Consider the following 26,108-nt stretch of genomic DNA (forward strand, 5'->3'; position numbering starts at 1 on the left):
TATTTTTTGTATCCCACACTGGCTTCTGACTCACCATGTAGCTAAAGCCCGCTGTGAACCCCTGGCCTTCCTACCTCTAGCTCCTAAATGCTAAGAGTACAGGCATGCACCACCATGCCAGCTATGTCTTTGTAGAAATGAAAAATTCTCTTGAGACTAGGTTACAAAATCCCCACTGAAAGCAATGATGTGCTGCATCTTTTAAAAATTTCTGTTTTTAAATTGTAACAAAATATTATGTCTCCAATCTTTCATTGTTCATTAAAAAAACTACAAAGTAATGAATTTAGCGGTCAATTATTTAATAAAGAAGGCTAAAACTTTGTTTTTCACACCAGGTGTCCCTGTGTAGACTTGGGTGGCCTAGAACTTGCTATGTAGACCAAGATGGTCTTGAACTCACAGAGAGCCACTTTCCTCTCCCTCCCAAGCACTGGGATTAAAGTTGTGCACTACCACTCCCGGCTAGGAAGTAAACCTTCATCAACAGCCAATTTATTTCATTCAACTTGTTCTCTCTCTCTCTCTCTCTCTCTCTCTCTCTCTCTCTCTCTCTCTCTCTCTCTCTCTCCGCTCTCTCTCCTCTCCTCTCTCTCTCTCCTCTCTCTCTCTCTCTCCTCTCTCTCTCTCTCTCTCTCTCTCTCACACACACACACACACACACACAGACACACACACACACCAAAAACAAAAACATGGAAGGGCAGGCCATGTATATCGTGACTTTTGTTTTGTTTTTGCCATTACATGCAAGACAACTGATAAAAAATCTACACAGAAAAGATAAAATTTGCTTTCATTTAAGAAGTGCAACAACAAAAGTTGCTAGTTAGAGTCAAAGAGGCCAGATGAAGTGCTTTGCAACAGGGTGATGTTAAGAGACCCAATGATCTACTTCCAATATTTTACATTTTCCTGTGAATATAGTATTTCTATTTATGTTTCTTTTAGAAAGCTTTGTATTTTCTTTGTCCTTATTACAGAGAAGCAGAAAGATAACTTTACATAGACATAAGTAATGCATAAAGATTCTTGATAATCTAAGAAAATTTACATTGCTAAGCAGCACCGAATAAAAATACTTGTGTATTTCTAGCACAGAGGTCATTTATTCATGTCTACGTTAGGTGCTGTCACACAGAATATTTTGTTCACTTAAAGAAGATCAGTCTTTTACTGCCATAATCTTTAAGTTGAAGGCTTGGAGGTAAGGGAGATAGATAGCAAGAGCTCACCTGATGTAAAGCACGCCGTTGTGGTCCACACGACGCTGCCAACCCACGGGGACCTGTACTGCTGGAAGACCTCCTTCCTTGTCTCCTCCGTCACACTCTTTGCCTCCAGTCATTTTCTGTGTCTGCTTGGGTGCTCCAAAGATATCAGCAATGAGGTGATATCCTTCTATTACAGAGCATGGTGGCCTTCAAAACTGGGCCAGCACAGCACAGCACAGTTTTCCCGGACTACGAAATACATGGGAAACGTCGGCTCAGTTTGGAACCAAGTCCTTGAAATCTGCCATCGTGAAAATGTTGCCTATTGTACTCTACATTAAATTAAAAAAAAAAAAAATCTCATTCCTAGGCATAGGAAAAAACAAATACTCTCACCCAGGGAAAATCATAATTCACAGATGCTGGTACCTGTCTGAAGCAGAAGAGGGAGGGGTGAAAAGTTTTTAGTTGTACATTTGTTGTGAATCTTGATGCTGGACTAACAATCTCTACTGTCTAGAAAGGGTCTGTCTTGACACCATCAGCCAGTTAATGTCTTCAGTACCACCCGCCTTTACAGGCCACATTCTTTAAGCTTTCTCTTTGTTTTTCAATGGGAATCAAAGGTGTTGCAGGTTGGTTCATCTGATGTTTTCATGACTTCAAAATTCCAATGATGTAGCCTGAAATACATGTAAATACATAAACTCTACATTTAATGGTGAAAATTGAGAAGCCACATAATTTAAAAATAAACTTCTAAATGTACTCAACCACTTTTGTGTTCTCTTTTGTAAAAATCATAATTAAAATTCAGTTTGTAGGTTTCTAGGACCCTGTGGATCCTTCTATTTCTCCTTCTCCCCATAATTCTCTCACCTAGAGTCCCAATAGGATGTCCTCACATCTATCCCAATTTCCTAGAAACCTACAAGAAGAACATTATGATGGGCAGATCTGGGCCCAGGGGTCTGCTCAAATTATGGCACTGAGCAAGGACAGTACGTGCAGTAAGGTTTGAACCCCTACCCAGATCCAGGCAATGGACAGGACATTCTTCACAGTTGAGTGGAGATTGGGGACTGACTTTCACACAAAGTCCGATGCCCCATATTTGACCCCGTCTTCTTTCTATTCCTTTACTCTGAAGTGTTTGCCAATGGACAGGACATTCTTCACAGTTGAGTGGAGAGTGGGGTCTGACTTTCACACAAACTCTGGTGCCCCATATTTGACCATGTTCCCTGGATGGGGAGACCTGGTGGCACTCAGAGGAAGGATAGCAGGCTACCAAGAAGAGACTTGATACCCTATGAGCATATACATGGGGAGGAAGTCCCCCTCAGTCACAGCCATAGGGGAGGGGAGTAAGGGGAAAATAGAAGAGAGGGAGGAATGGGAGGACACAAGGGATGGGATAACAATTGAGATGTACTATGAATGAATTAATGAAAAGGTATTAAAAAAAGGAAAAAATAAAATTCAGTTTGTTTTCTTTTTTGAAAAAAGGCAATTTTAGTCTTTTTAATTAAAATAGAGCTATATCATTTCCCTCTCTTTTTTCAGTTCCTCCCATCTACCTACCCTCAAAGCCTTCCCATGTGCCTCATCACTCAAGTTAACAGCTTCTTTTCCTTTGATTAATAGTGCTACATACATATATAGTAGTATGTGAATACATATATATTTACACACACATACATACATACATATGCATATTCACACATACATATACACAAACACAATCTGCTGAATTATTTTTTGTTGTTAGTGTGCATATGGTGTCCACTGACCATTCTACCCTGAATAACCAATAAGGGGCCTATCCCCAGGAGAGGCTAATTCTTCTTATTGCAAATTTGTTTTCTTACAAATTGATCTATTTACTATAGTTAAATAATTTGATTTATTTTTCGCTACGAACAACTTCTTAATTACTTGAAGAAGATCCAGAATTCTGGTTGCTCACTCTCTCCCCTCTAACTTGAAATAAAAACATGCCCATCACCCTTTTTGACCTGTCAACCAGAAAACCATGTTAATCAAATCACATTTTGATTATTCCTTAATTTTAAATTCAGCTATGATTAAGCTTTCTTTCCTAATCATTATATTGTACTGCTTTTTTTTTCTTAAAAGAAGTAGTAGAAGAAATAAAATATGATGCATTCCCAAATATAAGGGAAAATTTCTCTTACATTTAACTTATAGTTGAGATTTTCCACAACCTTTTATATTGTGGTACACTTTCTCTATTCCTTTAAATTACAAGGTGCTGTTTGGTTGAAACAAAGGGGATCAGTGGTGGTACACGGAGCATGCTTATATGGGTGAACTTGATGAAACAATTAAAAAAGTAAGTTTTAAAAGCTTTAATTTAATCTTTCACTATTATGGAGAATGTGGTGTCACATTTGGTAGAGTTGTGTTGTGAAAAAGCTTTTCAGTGGTCACTTTAACATGTACCATATAGTCATAACACTGAAGCCACGAAAACACATTAAAAATGAGAGATACTATCCTAGTGTTTTCAGAATGGGAGATGTGGTTTACAACCCTAAATTTCTTCGACAACAAGACAAGTTAACTCCTGACAACATCCAGCCGACCTCAAAGAAGATGATGAGCATCAAAGAGCCTCCTTATGGACATGGCTTCAAAGGTGGCAAAATAACCACTGGGCAAAATGTCCTTGTTCCTGCCACAAACAGAATCTGCCTAAAAATGGGCAACTTAGATGCAGGCAGAGTCGACGGTCGCACTCTGCCAAGTCAGGGTAAGCAAATCCTCAATAGTTCCTGCCCTGCGAACAAGTCTGGCAGAAATAGTAGGCCAGAAAGCTGAAGATGAGGCTCCAATGTTACAAAGTGTTTTGGGTGACTGGTCAGGCAGTAAACTGTCTTAAGTCAATTTGTACATTTTGGAAACTGCTAACCCACACTGCTGCTTCACTCAGGAATTTAAGTTTTATTCCTTCTCAAGTCGCTGAGGGGCATTGAAGACAAGATAGTATAGTTCTATAACCAAGTTTAGCTGGTTAGGGGACCAGATCGTTTTAGATCAAGATAAAGAAGTTAAGCTATCAGAGTTGAGATAGGATAGATATTGAATCTCATTCGGAAATTTAGACCCAACAAGACAGGAAAAACACTTACTTCAAACGAGATGAATGCAGATGGTCAAGTCACTATGAATGTAACATGTATAGAACTCACTATTCTCATGACTGTCACATGGTTTTCCCTGCTGTATGTGGTTTGTTTTATACATGTGTAATAAAATAAAAATATTAATAAAAAAGTTTCACGTAACAGCATAATTCACAAATAAAAAAAAACGCTGTGCCTGAACATCTGAAATGAAAAGGATGAGATGCACTGGAAAAGCGTCAAGGAACAGTGTTCAGAGGAGGCTCTGAACTGATTTCAAAAGATTTAAGCGAGCAATTAACACACTATATGTACGCGTTAACAAGTTAAACAGTTCAAGTAGACATACAACTAGACAGGTTATCAGCTCATGGCCTGAGAGGGATCTCTTCAATTCTGAAGGGCTACAGTGAACACACGGCATGTATGGACCATCAGGGGATGTAGGAGCAGGTGCTGGGGATGAAGGGGCTTTCATTTTGAACCTCTAAGCCCCAGAGCTAGAACAAGGAGCTTAAACGTAAAACTAAAAATGAACTGCAATTTCACTATGAAGCAATATCTACCGTAAATAATTGCATATTTCAATTACGTGTGTCTAGAAGTGCACATTAAAAATAGTTTAACATAGCAAAGAACAATGTGTCACAAACTCTGTTTTTACAATGTGTTTTGTCATGGTCTAACATGCATTTTTTAAAATAAAAGACTTAGAAAACATTGCAGATCCACTTAAATACTCTTCCCAACTCCCACTTCACTTCTCTCTTTACACTCATCGTCTTCTTTCTTTCTCCTCAACAGGTGACCATCATCCTTACTACACCGGTATTTATTTATCTTTATGTATCTGCATAAACAATATGTATATTGTCACATCTGTATTATAATTATATATAACTCAACAACTTACTTGCTAGAATTTGTCATTTTTAGTGGGGAACGTTTTCTCTTCATATATTTGTATCTCTTTTGTGGACGAATGGACCCTATCAATTTAATATTTCTCTTAAAATTTATGTGCACTCTGTGTATGATGTAAGTGGGTAGACATGCATGTGTGTGGAGGTCAGAGGACAATACCATGAAGTTGGTTCCTTCCTTAGACATTTATGAGGTCTCTAGGAATATCACTCAGGTTGCCAGGCACACATGGCAACTTTTACCTGCTGAGGAATCACAGCCCCCCCCCCATACACACACACACACACACACACACACACACACACACACACACACACACACGAAATAGTCTTGGATTAAAGGCCCTATCCATTATCCTTTCTTCCCTTCTTACCGAATCCATTTTTTCCAACTCTCCCTTCTACTTTCATGTTTTTATTTTTAGTTTTTGGTGAATCACTGAATTTAATTACAAATTTAATTTAATTTAATGAATTTAATTTCTTACATGGACAGAGTTGGGGAGCTATTTGAGGAATTGAGCAACTGAGAAATATGATTCTTGTTCCCTGAGCCCAAATGCCTTAAACTCTATAGACAATGCCAATTGCTCTTAAAGAAACTGTTTTGCTTTTAAATATTTTCCATGTATGAATATATGTATCCTGTTTTGTTTTTGAAAGCTGTATATATATACATATATATGTGATTTACTAATTTTTATGTATGAATGCTTTGCCTGTATGTATGTATGTATGTATGTATGTATGTATGTATGTATGTATGCCACATGTGTGCAGTGCCTTCTGAGACCAAAAGAGGATGTCAGAACTGGAGTTAGAGACAGTTTTGAGCTGCCATATGTGTGCTGAGATCCACATTTCTGTTCTCTACAAGAGTTAGAAGTGCTCTGAACAGCTGAGCCATCTCTCCAGCTCCTTTTTCCCTCCCGAGTATTGAGTCATTAACCAGTTTGTTATTTTTTCCCTTGCACATTTTTGAATGGCATTAAATATTTCCCCAAAACATTACTTTCAATGATTGGGAAAAATTTTTGGGAATTGATGTATTAATTTAATTACTTTCATTAATTCATTGGACATAGCTTTTCTTCAAAACTTTTATAACCATAAATAAATCTGATAAATGTTCCTGCACACATTGTAATAATTCACCCAGAATTATTTGCTAAATAAAAGTGTATGACTTTGGGGTCTTCAGATATTCCTTCAATGTATGAAGAAGTGCTAGGGAAGGATTCAAGATCATGTTTCTGAAACTTCTGAAGCATATGTATTGTATTCTTTTGTAAAATATTAAAGTGTGTCTACTTGCTTCCAGGACTCCAGTAATCTTACCTCTCACAGAGGCCTGTCATATGAGGTGCAGTCACACTTTTTCTTTATAACTTGCAGGATAAAAACTGAATACTTTCTCCTGTTTTCCAAATTTAGCTTTTTAATATTACTATGCTTATAAAAACCTAATTCTGTATTCCACAACATGCTTCTATCCTTTCCCTTGGAGAGCAATCTTGCTTATGTGGCTTCATGAAACACTAGTAGAACTGGATAAAACAAAGACTGTGCTATTCAAGCTACCCCCCCTGTCACTAGCATTTTGGATCTAAGACTTGGTTTATGCATCAGGCTAATCTACATTTATTTCACAGACAGTTCTGTAATGACGAAAGTCAGATGTGTGTGTTTGTGTGTATGTGTCTTCTGAGGGAGATAGCTGTTATGATTCTACCAATATTTTCAGTTTTTTCTGCTTCCTTTCAATATGCAAATCTAGTCCCTGAAAACTGACTTTGGCAGAACCAAGTTTAAGTGGCTTGATTTTCTTTGTTGCCCTGGCTTCTTCTGACCATTGAGAATTTAAGTAAAATGTTATTTTCCCCCCAAAACTATAACGTGAACCAGAGGTACTCCTTTATCTGTAACTAATCCACTGGTGCTTCTATTTTCTGCATATCAGCAGCATTAATCTGTTTACGACTCTCTTTTCACAGGAGTACAAGCACTGAGCAGGGGACTTGACTCACTCTACTCTTCCTGTATACATGCTTCCAATCTAAGAACGATCTGGTGATTGCATTGACTCTATTCAACATGGCTTTATATTCTTATTTTTATCATTTAAGCTTATGATACATTTTAGCACCACACGTCTACAATGAGAGAGGACTGAAAGGAAGCCAATGAGTGTATGCATGTTGATAAATCTAAGAAGCATTTTTGTGTTCTAGATTTATCCTTAAGGATCTCACAACTTCTGAGTGACAACTTCAGCAAGGAAGATAAGGCTTTTATGAAGATTAGTATATTTATCTGTGAACTCTCTGTTTTAATAAGTAACATCCATTATTTGAAAAGAAAGGGGGAATATAGAAATATATAGGGATGACAGGACAAAAAATAGATTAGTGAATCTACTCCGCACCTCAATGCCTTGTTACTCACAAGATTATTTTTAATTTAGTGGCATATAATTTTGTATATAGATGCAAAATAAGTTTAATTTTAGATACATTGGTATAGAATTCATATTTAAGATTATTCTTTATACACATTATATATTTCAACTCTATGTGTGGTATTGTACCCATACAAGTCAATTATAATACAAAGTTTACTTCCAATACTTTGAAAGTGCTCTTGCAGGCTGTTTAGGATAAGTAAATTATACAAGTTAATTGTGAGTTCATCAAATAATGGTCATATCAATTATTAGCCTATATTTATCACAAGAATATACATCTAGGCGTAACAGAATATGACTCTAGAGAAAGATAAGGAAAAATAGTTATATAAGGTCTTCAAAAACTTCAGAGACATACAGAATATGGCATTTAAAGATGTTTTTATTATTTAAAAAAAAGATTTACAACGAGACAGGTTAACTCCTGGCAACACCCAGCCTACCTCAAAGAAGACATTGAGCATCAAAGAACCTCCTTATGAAGATGGCTTCAAATATGGCAAACAAGCCACTGGGCAAAGTGCCCTTGTTTATATCACAGACAGAATTCTGCTTAAAAATGCTTGGATGCAGGTAGAGTAGATGGCCAAACTCTGTCAAGGCAGAGTAAGCAAGTCCTCAATAGTTCCTGCCTCACAAATATGTCTGTCAGATATATTAGCCCAGAAGACTGAAGATGATGCTCCAACATTATGGAGAGTTTTGGGTGACTGTTCAGGCAGCAAACTGTCTCTGTCATCTTCTCATTTGGGAAGCTGCTAACCTGCACTCCCTGTATACTCAGGTAAGCAATTTTATTCCTTCTCAAGTCTCTGATGGAGTTGAAGACCAGATAGTTTAGTTTTGCAATTAAGCTTAGTTGTTTAGGGGTTAAGATATTTTTAGGTCTGGATACATGCTTTAAGTTGATAATGAGATATGATAGATACTGATTTACATTCAGAATTTCAGAATCCAAGATAGGAAAGATATTTTCTTTAAGGCTGCCAAATGCAAATAGCCAAAGCTCTATGAATGTGACACATACATACATACATACATACATACATGATTCATGATTGTTTTGTGGTTCTTCTTGCTATAGGTAGTTTCTTGTATATATGTGTAATAATATAAATGGATACGTAAAAATATTTAATAAAAATTTAAAAAGTAACATCTATTAATTGTATTAGTAAAAGAAATAGAAAATGAATGCAACAATATAAAAATTAAGGTTATATCTTAATGCAATAGACCTTCTAAATTTGTTTTACTGATGTTCTTGTCAAAATAAGAATGAACTTATTATGCATTTTAAATGTATTTTAAAAGTCATACTCAGAAAATTATGGAGATAAACATCAGAGATTATTACATCATAAAAATACTAATAGCTATTCTTTATAAATCTTTCTGAATGACAACAAATGCCATAAAGTCATTGGAATAATGTCAAACTTTATTAACAGTTAATATAATGAATTGACTTTTGCATGATGATAGTCTATATTGACGCACATGACTAATTGGTCTTCTGATCGGTGGATGAACTTAGATACACAGTAGTACACAATTAACAGCCAATGATTATTCAATTGTCTGGAACAGACTGTATGTTAAGTAAAAAATGGACATTATTTGATATGTGATATAAGTAGATCATCACTAAATTTTTTAATATGATTTTAAACTTGGCTCATGAGATATTGGTAAGTAGGCAGTCTACTCCTATCCTGCATTAACAAGATTGAATGTTTCATTTTTCTAACTGCTAGTAAGTTTCTTATAGAACAATCCTCTATACTTATATCCCAAACGGTATATGTACAACAATAGATGTGACTGGAATAAAGTACAATATTAGCACTATAGAGAGTTGTGTCTAAATGACTAATTGTTAGAGTAGCCATAAATAACAATTCCCCTAATTATCTTTACATAAAATATCACTTAAATGTGCCCTTCGCTGTACCCATCCAGCCCTCACCACTATTCACATATTTATTCATCATGCAATTTATTTATGAGCATCCTATATTCTCTCCTTTTTATAGAAAACTTCGGAACTTATTGACCCACTTTATACTAGTTATTACTTCCATTTGCTTCTTATTATGACTTGGTGGTCACTTCTTCTAAAGTATATCTGTTTGGTAATTCTCTGTGAGAGGCCCAGAATCCTATTTGAGTCTTTGCTTCCCCTAACAAGCGTCAGCAAGTAGCTGTGTTTCCTATAGTTGCGTCAGTTGTACCAGCACACCCTCAGGACGTGCAGCTCTCCCTGCTTGGTAACCAAAGCCCTCAAACGCTACATGTTCTGCTCTTTCAGAGCACAAAGTATAAAAGTTCACAACCTGTAGAGGAGCAGGGTTCAACCCCCAGCACCCTCATGGTGGTTCAAATGCTCTGGAACTCGAGTTCTAGAGAGCAAGCCAATGCTCTTTGTTGGCCTCTGTGGGCACCAATCATGCAAGTGGTGTACAGACACGTGCGTAGACAAAAATCCCATACAAACAAAATAAAAACAAAAACATTAAAAAATTAAAGTTTATTACCTGATAATGACATGATAGTTATAATAAATAATAAAAAAAGATAGCCACATGGGAAGGATATACATCACAAATCTTAAGGTTTTGGGATAGGATGAAAAAAAGTTTTGGTAGTCTTCAGAGTCAAGGTAACGGGCACCTCAGTCTGAGTCCTTGTATGGTCAAGAATATTACTTATAACTAGGGCAATTATTTTTGGCTATAAAATTTTAGCAAGTCCCATGTTTGATTCATACAGAAATCTTAAATTGCTAGGCAGTGGTGGCCCACACCTTAAACCCAACACTTGGGAGGTAGAGGCAGAAGCAGGCCAGCCTCAAATTACAGAGCAAGTTTCAGGAGATCCAAGGCTACATAGAGAAACTCTGTCTCAAAAAAAAAAAAAAAAAAAAAAAAAAAAAAAAAACCAAACCAAAAAATCCTATGTTGAGAATATGAGAGATTCCCAGTGGACTCCAATATTTTTGTGGTTTGCCTGGGCCTGGTGATCTGATCTGCAGTGACGTGTGACAGGTGTGACACGGCTCACGTTTTGTTTTTAAGCCTCAAGAAGCCTCAAGCTTTTCACTCTGGTTCCTTGGGAGCCACTATCTTGTCAACAACTTCAACCAACTCCCTTGCAGTTGAGACATGGATGCCCAAGCTGTGCATCCATGAAATGAATGTAGGGACCACCACGTGGAATAGGAGCAAGCTGGCTAAAACTGCAAATCTACAGAACCTTAGTACTATGGCAACAAAATCTTATATGGAAAAGAGCTGAGAGGGTAGGTAGCACTACTGATTAATAGTGTGAGTCTTAACTTTTATTTTCTTATAACAGTATAGCTTGTTTTTGGAAAAAAAGTTATCATCTACATCCTTAGAACATAGCAGCATTCAAATTATTATTTATAGACAACTATTCAAATTATGGGAAAGCTATTTAAATCCTAGGAAATGACAATGATACAGTTAAGTAGAAAAACATGCCACAAAGTTGCCATAGAATGGTTTTTTTTTTTTTTTTTTTTTTTTAGTCAGGGTCTCACTATGAAGCTCTAACTGGGCTGGAAACCACTGTTTAGACTAGGCTGGCCTTGAACTCACAGAGATCATTCTGTCTCTGCCTCTAGAGTGCTGAGATTAAAGGAGTATGGCTGCATGGCTAACTTGATAATCTTAATTTAAAAAATGCTATCAATAGGTCAGTATAAAAACAGGCTCCTGTTGGGCATGGTGGCACATACTTGTAATCCCAGTACTCGGAAGGCAAAGGCAGGTGGATGGATCTCTGTGAGTTCAAGGCCAGCCTGGTGTACAAAGTAAGTCCACGACAGCCAAATCTACACAGAGAAACTCTGTTTCAAAACAACAAACAAACAAAACAAAACACAAAATAAAAAAACCAAACCAAATCAAATCCCAGACTCCCAGTGACTACTGTGAGTAGAAACAGGGTGCCAGTGCCCTCCCAGTCACTACAGTATGTGCTTTGGTCAAAGGAACATATTCTCTTTATTTTTATTTTTTGTACAAAGAGCAAACGTCAGATCTATAGTTGGGAAAATATTATTTCTAAAAACCTAACTATAGTATCCACAAACCAGGGAACTGATGGTTTCTGCTCATTAATGGCCACATCCATAAGCTCTGTGCTTAGGACAGTGCTAGAATTTATTTGTAGAACAGAATGAGGAGAACCAGGACCCGTTAACCTGGATAATCGGAATGAAACAAGGCTGAGGCTTTGTTTGCTGCCTTCTATGTCCCTAGGGATTACCCCTACTTTTCTGCTTGGAATTCCACTTCCCACCCCGTCACTAAGAGTATTCCTTATTTGTTTCACTTTTTAAAATGTCACTCATTTTCCCCTTCCTCATTTTTGCATGACTTCACAAGTCTCTATTAGTGTCTTAGTTCGGTTTCTGTTGAAATAAACACCATGGCTACAGTAATGTGGGGAAGGGGGCCGTTTACTTCACTTTATAGCTTACAGTCTTGCACGGAGGAGGCCAGGGCAGGAATTCAAAGTAGGCACCTGGAGGCAGGAAGTGACGCAGAGACCATGTAAGGACAGTACATGCTGGTTTGTTCCTTGTGGCTTGCTCAGCCTCATTTCTTATCCCACCCAGGATTCCCTGCCTAACGGTGCCATCACTCCCAGTGGGCTAGGCCCCCTCACACCCATCATGCATCAGGAAAATGCCCAGCAGACTTTCCTACAGGTCGTCAGATGTAGGCAGTTTTCCAATTGATGCTCCTCTTCCCTGATAGTCCTAACGTGTGTCAAGGTGACAAAAAACCCTAGCCTGGACATTTAGACTCGTCTTGTGATATCCAGGTCCATTCTGTTCAAGCATTACAATACAACACATGGCTATCCCTTCGGCCATTCTACTTGACTGCAAAGAAAATGTAGATGAGACCCAGAGATTCCCCTTACAGCTCTCCTTGGTAACCTTACAAATATAGCACGGTGTGGAAAAAGAGGGTTTGCATGTACAAGTAAACAATGCCTTCTTTCTAATATAAAAACTGAGCAATAACTAGGCACAACTACACAACCTTAGTCTTTTTTTCAGAATTATTCTTAAAAATAATAGCTTATCATAGGGCATTTGTAAAATAATAAATTGACTGTAATTCTGACGTGAAATTATCTGTGATATAGTTCATTATATTAGTCCTGCTTTGTTATTTTTTTGCTTTTCTGTACTATGAAGACTGTCATGAAGAATAGTGATAAATCTTTGTGCACATTCATATAAACACACAGACAAAAGCAGCAGGTTTGGCATTTTTTTCCTTGTATGAATAGTATTTTGGCTACTTCAGGTTAATTTATGTAGGCCAAATTATTGTTGAAAGGAATCACTTAGTCATCATAATAGATGACCCAATAGATCTCTGAGTTTGTCCCACCATCTAACTGTAACCATGCTCTGTCTGACTGACATCTATCTCATTATCTTCTTCCCACAGCCCGCCCTGCCACGGGCAACCACCATCATATTTTTTTAAACTTCTGTAAGATCAATAAATATTTTTTGGTTCCACTAATGAGTGAGAATGTGTGGTATTTGTCTTTGCCTAACTTTTTCCCTTTAGGTAACAGCCTCCATCTTGCTGTAAATGGTATAATTTTGTTCTTTGTAATGGCTGCATTCTGTTCCTTCCCCGACCCCATGTATGCGTGTGTACCACCTTTTTTTAATATTCACTCATCTGCTTATACATACATACATACAAACCGTGTATCTACAATGAATATACAAGGGAAGATTTCTCTTCCACACACTCACTTCACCCTTGATATATATACCCAGTCAGGAGATGCTGTGTCAGATAACAGTTCTATTTTAGTTTTTGTTTTAGGAATTATCATACTAGTTTTCCATAATGGTTATTACTGATTTACTTTCTTACAAACAGTATGTAGAGTTTTCACTTTCTACATATACACCAGCACTTTTTATTTTTTGTCTTTTCAATAATAGCCATGCTTGTTGGAGTGAAATGGCATCTCATCATGCCTTTAACTTGAATTTCTTTTTTTAAAAATTTTTTTATTAATTTATTCTTGTTACATCTCAATGTTTATCCCATCCCTTGTATCCTCACATTCTTCCCTCCCTCCCATTTTCCCATTATTCCCCTCCCCTATGACTGTTCCTGAGGGGGATTACCTCCCCCTGTATATGCTCATAGGGTATCAAGTCTCTTCTTGGTAACCTGCTGTCCTTCCTCTGAGTGCCACCAGGTCTCCCCCTCCAGGGGACATGGTCAAATGTGAGGCACCAGAGTACGTGAGAAAGTCATATCACACTCTCCACTCAATGTGGAGAATGTTCTGACCATTGGCTAGATCTGGGTAGGGGTTTAAAGTTTACCTCCTGTATTGTCCTTGGCTGGTGCCTTAGTTTGAGCGGGACCCCTGGGCCCAAATCTGCCTATCATAATGTTCTACTTGTAGGTTTCTAGGACCCTCTGGATCCTTCTACTTTGCTATTCTCCCATGCTTCTCTCATCTAGAATCCCAATAGGATGTCCTCCCCTCTGTCCCAGTTTCCTGGTAAGTGAAGGCTTTCATGGGACATGCCCCTTGGGCTAGTATGCAGATATAAGTGAGATGCTCCAGCACACAACAAGAAAATTTGCTCAACCACGTTCATAGCAGCCTTATTCATAATAGCCAGAACATGGAAACAGCCTAAGTGTCCATCAGTAGAAGAATGGATAAAGAAACTGTGGTACATATACACTATGGAATACTACTCAGCTATTAAAAACAAGGAATTCCCGAAATTTGTGGATAAATGGATTGAGCTAGAAATGATAATGAGTGAGTTAACCCAGAAGCAGAAAGAATCAAATGGTATATACTCACTTATAACTTAAATTTCTTAAAATCCTCTTTTGAAAAAAAGTATTTTCTTTTTAAATTGGATTACTTATTTTGCTATGCATTTTATTTTTTATTTTTATTTTTTAAAAAGATTTATTTATCATTATGTATACATTGCTCTGCCTGCATGCCAGAAGAGGGCATCAGATCACATTATAGATGGTTGTGAGCCACCATGTGGTTGCTGGGAATTGAACTCAGGACCTCTTGAGGCACAGTCAGTGCTCTTAACCTCTGAGCCATCTCTCCAGCCCTTGCTATGCATTTTAAAAACAAACTTTGAATATTAAGCCATTTTTAGTTTGTTGGTAAATATATTTTCCCATTCTGTAGGCTGTCTAGTTCTACATTTTGATTGTTTCCTTTGTTGTACAAAAAATTCTGCTAACAAAACGCCCGCTTAGCACAACCTTGTCTGTCTGTTTTTGCTTTTGTTATCTGTTCTTTTAGATTGACATGGCAAATACCATTGCATATTTCTTTCATGTTTTCTCCTAGTATTTTAAGTTCAGGTGTTATGTTTAAGTATAAAATCATTTTAAAGGAAAATCAAGTTGCCCTTAAAGTGAAACACTGCAACCGTCAATGAGACACTTATCCATATGTATAAATATCTAGGACTACTCAGACCCAAGCAACCTCAGCCAACATAATTAGATATAGCATACCTGTGGCCTAATAAAACTTCTGGTAAATTCTCTCAAGAAATAAGATGAAGAGAGTGCTTTTGTATGTATTTTAGGAAGGGATCCCCTAAGGCATACAAGCTATATGAAGTAAGTGCTCTTTTATTGTGGTTAATGAGCAGCGATACCTACAGGGGGCTGTGTGAGGTCATATGTGGCGCTGTCAAAGGAGTCATTTTAGCATGGGCCTGCTACTCACTAGGACGCTGCAAGTGGCCATGAAAATGTGCTTACCAAAGAAAACTTAGAGACAGAGAAGGGAATGTCAAAAGCCCAACAGGAAGCACAAAGTAACTCAAAGGACAAATCAATAAAAACTAAACCTGAAGAAACCAGTCTCTAACAAGTAAATTTAAGCAATATACTAGTTATAAAAAAGGAGGGTTTTGGATTAAACCCCATTTACAAAAATGTTTGGTGTATACAGAGTTGACAAATAACACCACCACCACCACCACTAAAAAATCAATTGGCAATATTGAAATCAAAAGACTTCAATGAAAACATCACAATTCCTCTTTACCTGAGAAGCTGGACAGTGAGTGTGGTGACAGTAGGTCAACATGCCTGCCTTGCCACAGTGATCTGGAGCACAGCAGTGGCTGCTCCTCCAGAAAGGGCTTGGCTCTCCAGCTTGCTGCAGCGGCCTCCTGCTTCATTCCACCATTCTGGCCTCTGGAGGCAGTTAGGTCTCCAACTTCTGCAATAGAGAGGACTTTGAGATAGGGGCTGAAGCACTCATATAGCCTTGAAAAGAGGCAAGATTAATTGTTCATTATTTAAATAATATTATCATTTCTTTAAAAAGGGTTTGCTCTCTCTAGGCTAGCACACATTCTGAATGCATAGCAACACTACTAAACCCGTTAAAGCCATAAGCATACAGGTAACTGTCTTATTAAGAGTGCTGAGCTGGCCCTTAGCTTGGTGACTTTTGAGTCACTGACTACATGAAGAACTTCCGACCCATGTATCTTCTACCTCTCCACTGTTTGCAATGTCATGTTACCAGCATCTTAGTGTACCACATTTGTGTGGCTTACTATGATGGCCATTGGGAAGCCAAACACTAGGAGAACACAGTCCACATCTCAAGGCTCTTAGTACACCGGAAGAGAAGGGTGAGGAATTAGATAGCCAGGTGAATACTTAATGGTCCTGGGTATGGTAGAGATAATATGGGATGTTAGGAGAACATAGAACCTGTCTACTTTTCAAGGATAAGGGTGGTAGAGGACAATGGATGCCTTTAGGACAGGCAAATAAAGGTCACCAGGAGGCTAGAGACGTCACTGAATTCATTCAAAAGATTTCCACTCCAAGACATTAACATGGAATAGTTTATATTTCTGTCTATTGATAATGCTTCTAATATTGAACTCATTTTTAGCTGATACTCAAACATAAAGCTCTCATTTTGTCAGGTCTCTGTGATATGGTAAGGGACAAAGCTGTGACTATTGGCCTGATTTTTGAAATGGAATATGATGGTGTGACATCTAAAACAACTAATAGTGTTATTTTTTAAAAGTATTATAAAAGAATGACTATTTATCTCATTTAGAAATGAATAGTAGAAATTAGACTTGAGAGTTCCAATCAACCTTGGCTACAAAATGAGTCTGAGGGCAGCTCTGGCTAAAGGTGCCCCTATCTTACACACAAAAATCAACAAACAAAGAAGTTAAAAGGAGTTAGTTATAAGCCGGGTTGTGCTAGACAATATAGTTTCAGGCTAAAAGAACTTGTTTATGAAAGGAATCCTGAGTGAAAGAAAGATGATGGCCACAGTGCAAACAGACAAATGCATAAGTGGTATTAGAATTACATTATCTTCTAGAAACATGTCGGACACTTTATACATACGTATGTTAACTCGTTTAATCTTTAGTGCACCTCTTCAAGGCAAGTACCTTTAATACTTTTATTACAGAGTGAAACTAATGCAAGGGAAATGAAGCAACTTTACCTCTTCACAGTTTTGGTATAACTCGTATACACTTTCTCTCACCCCAAGTATTATCATTATTTGTCATTTATACATTTTACTGTTTCTATTGTGTTTGTCTCCTCTGAAAAGGCAAGCATGGTAAAAACCGGGGATACAGAGGACATCCAGACAGACAAAAATGCTTGAATATTTTTTTTTTTCCGCTTGGAGTTCAGTAACTTTTCAAAGATTAGCTTTTTAAAAAAATTTTATTTTATTTTTTTATTAATTTATTTAGATTACATCTCAATTGTTAACCCCTCACTTGTATCCTCCCGTTCCTCACTCCCTCCCTGTCTCACCCTGTTCCCCTCCCCTAGGTCTGTGACAGGAGAGGATCTCCTCCCCCACAAAATGGTCACAGCCTGTCAATTTCATCCTTGTAGCTTGCTTATCCTTTCTCTGCATGCCACCAGGCCTCCCCATCAAGGGGAAGTGGTCAAATATGAGGTACCGGAGTTCATGGCAGAGTCAGTCCCCGATCTCCACTCAACTGTGGAGAATGTCCATTGGCTAGATCTGAATAGGAGTTCAATGTTTACTGCATGTACTGTCCTTGGTTGGTGCAGTAGTTTGAAAAGAACGGCTTGGTCCAGATCCACCCGTCATGATGATCTTCTTGTGGGTTTCTAGGACCTTCTGGATCCTTCTATTTCCCCATCCTCCCACATTTCCCTCACCTAGAGTCCCAGTAGGAAGTCCCCACATCTAACCCGATCTCTTGGTAAGTGAAGACTTTCATGGGACATCCCGTTTGGGCTAGTGTGCAATTATAAGTGAGTATATACAATGTGAGTCACTCTGGGTCTGGGTTAACTCACTCAGTATGATCATTTCTAGCTCCATCCATTTGCCTGCAAATTTCAGGATTTCCTTGTTTTTAATAGCTGAGTAGTATTCCATAGTGAAAATGTACCACAGTTTCTTTATCTATTCTTTGACTGAGGGACATTTAGGTTGTTTCCAGGTTCTGTCTATTATGAATAAGGCTGCTATGAACATGGTTGAACATATGTCTTTGTTGTGTGGTGGAACATCTTCTGGATATACTCCAAGGAGTGGAACAGTGAGGTCTTGAGGAAGCTCTATTCCCTGTTTCCTGAGAAAGCCCCAGATTGATTTCCAAAGTGGTTGTACAACTTGGCACTCCCTCCAGCAATGAAGGAGTGTTCCCCTTTCTCCACATCCTCGCCAGCATGTACGGTCATTTGTGTTTTTGATCTTAGCCATTCTGATGGGTGTAAAATGTAATCTCAGAGTCGTTTTGATTTGCATTTCTTTGATGACTAAGGATGTTGAGCATTTCTTTTTTTTCCCATTTTTTCCTTTTTTTATTATTTATTCAAATTACATCTCAGTTGTTAGCCCATCCCTTGTATCCTCCCATTCCTCTCTCCCTCCCGCTTCCCCCCCATTCCCCTCCCCAATGTCTGTGACTGAGGGGGGCCTCCTCCCCCTGTATATGCTCATAGGGTATCGAGTCTCTTCTTTTTTTTTCATTTTATTATTTTATTCATATTACATCTCGATTGTTAGCCCTTCCCCTGTTTCCTCCCATTCTTCCCTCCCTCCCACTTCCCCCCTTCTTCCCTCCCCTATGTCTGTGATTGAGGGAGACCTCCTCCCCCTATATATGCTCTTAGAATATCGGGTCTCTTCTTGGTAACTTGCTATCCTTCCTCTGAGTGTCGCCAGGCCTCCCCATCCAGGGGACGTGGTCAGAAAAGGGGCACTAGAGTTCGTGTGAGAGTCAGATCTCACTCTCCACTCAACGGTGGAGAATATCCTGTTCGTCGGCTAGGTCTTGGTAGGGGTTCGAAGTTTAATGCCTATATTCTCCTTGGCTGGTGCCTTAGTTTGAGGAGGACCCCAGGACCCAGATCTGCCTGTCATAAAGTTCTTCTTGTAGATTTCCAGGACCCTATGGGTCCTACTATTTCCTTATTCTTCCATGTTACTCTCGCCTAAAGTCTCAATAGGATGTCCTCTCCTCTGACTCACTTTCTTGGTAAGTAAAGTTTTTCATGGTATGTATCCCTTGGACTAGTGTTTTGATATAACTGAGTATATACCATTTGTCTCTTTTTGCTTCTGGGTGAGCATTTCTTTAAGTGTTTCTCAGCCACTCGATGTTCCTCTGTTGAGAAATCTCTGTTTAATTTTGAGCCCCATTTGTTAATTGGGTTATTTGGTTTGGTGGAGTTTAATTTCTTGAGCTCTTTATACATTTTGGATATTAACCTTTGTCAGATGTAGGGTTGGTGAAGATCTTTTCCCAGTCTGTAAACTGTCACTTTGTTCTGTTGACAGTGTCTTCTGCCTTACAGAAGCTTCTCAGCCTCATGAGGTCCCATTTGTTAATTGCTGACCTTAGATCCTCAGCTGTTGGAGTTCTGTTCAGGAAGTTGTCTCCTATGCCAGTGAGTTCCAGGTTCTTCCCCACTTTTTCTTCTAACAGATTTAGTATGTCTGGTTTTATGTTGAGGTCTTTAATCCACTTGGATTTGAGTTCTGTGCATGGTGATAAATATGGATCTGTTTGCATCTTTCTACATATAGACATCCAGTTAGACCAGCACCATTTGTTGAAGATGCTATCCTTTTCCCATTGTGTAGATTTGGCTTCTTTGTCAAAAATCAAGTGTCCAAATGTATGTAGATTTATTTCTGGGTCTTCAATTCGATTCCATTGGTCAACTAGCCTGTTGCTGTGCCAGTACCCTGCTGTTTTAATTACTGTTGCTGTATAGTACCATCTTGATAACAGGTATGCAAATTCCTCCAGAGGATCTTTTACTGTAGAGGATTGCTTTAGCTATTCTGGGTTTTTTGTTTTTCCATATGAAATTGAGAATTGATCTTTCAATGTCTTTAAAAAATTGTGTAGGTATTTTATAAGGATTGCATTGAATCTGTAAATTGCTTTTGGTAAAATGACCATTTTTACTATGTTAATTCTTCTGATCCATGAACAAGGGAGATCTTTCCATCTCCTTCAATCTCTTTCCTCAGAAATTTGAAGTTTTTTTAAAACAAGTCTTTCATTTGCTTGGTTAAGAGTTATTCGTAAATACCTTATATTGCTTGTGGCTATCGTGAAGGGTGTAATTTCCCTAATTTCCTTCTCATCTTCTACTGGACAGAGTTGTTTACTATTGCCAGTCCGTTTAGTTAAGTTTTTGAGATTGTAATATAATTACATCATTTCCCCTCCTTGTTCCTCCCTTCAAACTCTCCTTTACACTTCTCCCCATTTTCCTTCAGATTCATGACTTCTTTTCTTACTGTTATTGCATGCATGCGTGCTCACACACATGTATATATATGTGCACACACATATACATAATGTAATCTGTTTAGTCCTTATCACATACAAGTGCATATATATATTTGCACACACATACAAACTCAAATATACACAAATATATAACCTGTTTACTCCTTATAATACTACTTGAACGCTTGCTTTTAGGTTGTTTTTTTTTTTTTTTTGGTCCCTGGGCAACCAGTTTGTGGAAGAAGACTGCCTCTCCGACTTCCTCAGTTGCATATAAACTCTTTGTGTTTTGCCCCTCCATCCTTCTCAGCATATCCTGTCCCACAACTCTACCTGAATCCTCCTACTCCACCAGAGGCCACAGTGGACCACTTCAACCTTCCTAGTCATTATTCTGCCCCCAACTTCAGTGGTGGACCCCTTCTGGACCAGAGGCTGAGCTGGTCACCAGAACTCCAGGTAGGCCACCTGCCAGTGGACTCCCCACCCCCATCCCCGCTTCAGCACCACTCACCAGAAACCCAATTGTCCTTCTCTGCTTCCCTTTAATGTCTTAGCACCAACGTCTGGCATAGACATTCTGCTTGACCACAGGCTGGCAGCCAGAACTTAAGGTAGGCCACATGCTTGGGACTCCCCTCACTCTCTTGGTCCCATCACCACCCTATGCTAATCCTTCCATCCCTTCTCATCTCTGTGTTCCCAACTCAGGCAGAGTGCCATGTTCCAATAGATACCACCCGGGCCATCAGAAGTACAGCTCCTGGATTGGAAATTAGTCAATCTCTTAAAGCCAAGAAAAAACAAAACAGTTGAAGGAAATTAATAAAAGGGTCAAGACCTGAAAAAGATGCAATAAAGAAAATATGAATTGAGGGAATTCTGGAAATGAAAAATCTAGGTAAGTGAACAGGATCTACAAATGCAAGCATCACCATCAGAACAGAAAAGACAATCTCAGGCATTGAAGATACAATAATAGAAATAGAACACTGGTCAAAGAAAATGTTAAACCGAAAAAAATCCTGATACAAACATCCTGGAAATCTGGGACACTATGAAAAGACCAAACCTAATAATAATAGGAATAGAAAAAAAAAAAGAAAAAAAAAAAAAAAAAAAAAAAAAAAGAAACAAAACAGCAAGCCCAGGGCCAGATGTTTTAGTGCAGAACTACAGCTTTTCTAGAAGAGTAAACATCACTACTCCTCAAATTATTCCACTAAGCAGAAACATAAGGGACATTGCTAAATTCATTTTATGATGTCACAGTCATCCTGATACCCAAACCACACAAAGACTCAACAAAGAGAATTACAGAATAATTTTACTACTGAACATGGATATAAAAACACTCAATAAAATACTCACAAACTGAATTGAAGAACATACCAGAAAGTTCATCTACCATGGTCAAGTAGCCTTCTTCCTACAGATGCAAGGATGATTTAACATACGAAAATCAGTCAATATAATCCATACTATAAACAAACTGAAAGATTAAAAAAAAAGCCACATGACCATATTAGATGCTGAAAAAGTCTTTGAAAAAAGTCCAACACTCCACGATAAAAGCTTTGGAGAGATTAGGGATACAAGGGACATACCTAAATGTAATAAAGGCAATATACAGCAAGCCAATAGACAACATCGAATTAAATGGAGAGAAACTCAAAGCAATTCCTCTAAAATCAAGAACAAGACAAGGGTGCACACCCTCTCCATATCCATTCAATATAGTGCTTGAGGTTCTAGCACAAGGAGATCAAGAGGATACAAGTTGGAAAGGAAGAAGTCAAAGTATTCTTATTTGCACATGGCATGATAGTATACATAAACAGCCCCCAAAACTCTACCAGAGAACTCCTACATCTGATAAATACCTTCAGCAAGGTGGCTGGATATAAGATTAATGAAAAAATACAAAACATGTTAAGGTAACTGACTGAGCAAGTGAAAGGCTTGTACAACAAAATCTTCAAGTCTTTGAAGAAATGAAGAAGGTATCAGAAGATGGAAAGATCTCCCATGCTCATGGATTGGTAAAATTAAGATAGTTGATATTATGTTAACATTACCTTAAGATAAAAATTGACAGGCTGGAGAGATGGCTCAGAGGTTAGGGACACTGACTCCTTTTACAGAGGTCCTGGGTTCAATTCCCAGGAACCACATGGTGGCTCACACCCATCTATAATGTGATCTGATGCCCTCTTCTGGCCTGTAGGTGTACATGCAGACAGAGCACTGTATACATAATAATAAATAAATAAATCTTTAAAAAAAGATAAAAATGGACAACACCCTACCAAAAGCAATCTACAGATTCAAGGCAATCCCTACCAAAACTCCAACACCATTTTTTTTTTTTTTTTACAGATCTTGAAAGAATAATATTCAGCTTCACATGGAAAAACAAAAAGCCAGCATAGGTAAAACAATCCTGAACAGTAAAAGAACTTCTGGAGGTAACATCATCCCTGATTTCAGCTGTACTACAGAGCTATTGTAATAAAAGCCATATGGTATTGACATTCAAACAGACACACTGATCAATGGAAACAAATCGAAGACCCAGGTAAATCTATACATCTATGGACACCTAATTTTTGATAAAGAAGCCAAACCCATACAATGGAAACCAAAGCATGTTCAACAAATGATGCTGGTCCTACTGGATGCCTACAGGAAGAAGAATGCAGATAGATCTATATCTATCACCCAGCACAAAACTCAAGTCCAAGTGGACTCAATATTAAGCAGATATACTGAACCTGATAGAAAATAAAGTGGGGAATAGCCTTGAGCACATTGCATTGGCACAGGAGAAAAATTCCTGAGCAGAACATGGATCATGAAGGCACTAAGATTAATAATTAATAAATGGGACTTCATGAAACTGAAGTAAGGCAAAGGATAGTGCCAATAGGACAAAATTGCAGCCTACAGAATGGAAAAGATTTTCACCAACTCTACATCATATAGAAGGCAAGGATGTGACTTGATAGGCTGTGACCATATAGTGGGGAAGGAGGTCCCCTTCTGTCACAGACGTAAGGGAGGGGAATAGGGTGAAAGAGGGAGGGAGGGAGGAATGGGAAGATACAAGTGAGGGGATAACAATTGAGATGAGATGTAATCTAAATAAATTAATTAAAAAAACAGAAACCCACTAAAGATTCTAGACATCAACAAACCAAACAATCCCATTAAAATAGCTCAGGGGTACAGAGCTAAACAGATAATTTGGAACAGAGGAATCTCAAATGACTGAGAAACAGTTAAAGAAGTGTTCAGTATCCTTAGCTATCAAGGAAATGCAAATCAAAACTACTTTTATATTCCATCTTATACCTGTTAGAATGACTAAGATCAACAACACAAATGGAAGCTCATGCTAGTAGAACATGGTGCAAACAGAACACTCCTCCATTGCTGGTCAGAGTGAAAACATGTACAGTCAATATGGTGGTTCCTCAGATAATTGGGAATCCATCTTCCTCAGGACGTAGCAATAACACTCTTGGGCATATACACAAAGGATGCTCCACCATATTGTAAGGACATGTGCTCAACTATGTTCAAAGCAGCTTTATTCATAATATCCAGACTGGAAACAACCTGGATAGTCTTCAACAGAAGAATGGATAAAGTAAATATAGCACACTTAATGAATGGATTGTCATTCAACTGTTAGAAAAAATGACCTCATAAAGTCCATCAGGCAAATTGATGGAACTAGAAAAAAAATCACTCTGAGTTAGGAAACCATATCCATAAAGACAAATATGGGATGTACTGACTTATAAGTGGGCATTAGCTGTTAAGTGAAATATATCATGCTACAATCCACAGACCTAGCTCTAGCAGGAATGTCTGAATCCTCCTGGGAATGGGAAACAGAATAGACTTTGCTATTTGGCATGGGAATAGGAAGGATCAGGTTGGGGATGGAGGGATGAATGGAGAGAGTACGGGGAGAGACAAATCAAGTTGAAGGAGGGGGCAATGTGGAAACCTAGTGGAGTGGAAACTTCCTGGAACCTATAAGAGTGACCCTAGTGAGGACTCCTAGTAATGGGAAATATGGAGCCTGAACTGGCCATCTTCTGTAAGAAGGCAAGACTTCTAATGGTGGGACGGGACGCCAACCCAGCCAGAAAACCTAGACTTACAATCTGTCCTACCTACAAGATTTGTTGGGGCAATGGTGGCACAGAAGTTACAGGAGTGGCCAACCAATGACTGATCTAATTTGAGGCACACATCATGAGAGGAAGCCCCTGCCTGACACTGTGTGGATGGACAGCAATCAGAAACTGGATAGCTCAGAGACCTAAGTAGAACTAAACACCACTGCTCCCTATTAAAAAAAAAATCAATGATATTCTGCTATACTCATAAATTTGTGCCTAGCCCAGTTGTCAGAAATGCTCCTCTGACAGCTGAGAGGAGCACATGCAGAGATCCACAGCTAAAATTAGGCAGAATGGGGGTGGGAGGGGTGGGAGAGGGAGGGAGGGGAAGGGGGAGGGGGAGGGAGGAATTGAGGCCAGGTTGGAGTCCAGGTTGGAACTTGGGGAACCCTGGTGGAAGAGAGGAGGAGGAATTGTGGGAGCCAGAGGGGTTGTGAACACTGGGAGATCACAGCCTGAAGAATCAACCTAGCAGAGCTCATGAGGGTTCACAGAGAGTGAAGAAGCAATTACAGAACCTGCATGATTCTGCTCTCGGCGCTCTGCATGTGTTATGGCTGATGACCTGGTGTTCTTGTGGGACTCCTGAAAGTGAGGGTGGGGCCACCTTTGACTCTTTCTCCTGCTCTTGGGACTCTTTTCCTCTAACTGGGTTGCCTAGCCCAGCCTTGATGTGAGTGTTTGTGCCTGGTATTATTGTACCTTGTAGTGTCATATCATGTGCCTGGGGGTGGGAGTAGGCTGTTTTTTTGGGGAGGGGAATGGGAAGTGGATCTGGGATCTAGAGCAGAGGGCAAATGGGTAGAGCTGAGAGGAGTGGAGTGAGGGGAAGCTGCAGTCAGGATATACAGTATAAGAAAATAATAAAACAAGAACAATACCAAACAAACTAATCCCCCTCAGGAACAGTCATAGGGGAGGGGAATAATGGGAAAATGGGGGGGGGGAGGAATGGGAGGATACAAGGGATGGGATAAACATTGAGATGTAACAAGAATAAATTAATAAAAAAAAAAGAATGAAAAAAAAGGAAAAAAAAAACTATTTGTATCTTATAGATTGCATTTGTATGTTTTCTCCAAAAAGAAAAATAAATCTAATTTTATTATAAAGAAAAAAAAATAAAGTATATCTCTTTATGACATTAATCTTTTATAACATGGTATATAATTTTTCTCCATTATGTGCATTTAATCATATTTGTGTTTTAATTTTCATGGGTTTATATTTCCAACTTTCCAACTATATTCTTTTAGTCAGATACATGTCCATATGCACACACGGCCCT

The 26,108-nt window shown here is 38.5% G+C and overlaps 1 protein-coding gene across 3 annotated transcripts in view; it reads right to left on the reverse strand.

Annotated features, from left to right (window-relative positions):
• Mbd5 (methyl-CpG binding domain protein 5) overlaps positions 1-26,108 on the reverse strand; it is a 144,393-nt gene that overhangs the window by 63,921 nt on the left and 54,364 nt on the right. For 2 of the 3 annotated variants that reach the window (XM_051166102.1, XM_051166104.1), the window contains exons 2-4: positions 15,881-16,057; positions 1,644-1,897; positions 1,236-1,515 (exon numbers count right to left, since the gene is read on the reverse strand). In XM_051166102.1, coding sequence (XP_051022059.1) covers positions 1,236-1,348 — 113 coding nt within the window. In that variant the 5' untranslated portion in view covers positions 1,349-1,515; positions 1,644-1,897; positions 15,881-16,057. The remainder of the gene's footprint in view (positions 1-1,235; positions 1,516-1,643; positions 1,898-15,880; positions 16,058-26,108) is intronic. The other variant, XM_051166103.1, reaches the window with a different exon arrangement.

The sequence above is a fragment of the Acomys russatus genome, chromosome 24 (genome assembly GCF_903995435.1).
Source record: "Acomys russatus chromosome 24, mAcoRus1.1, whole genome shotgun sequence".
NCBI lineage: Eukaryota > Metazoa > Chordata > Mammalia > Rodentia > Muridae > Acomys > Acomys russatus.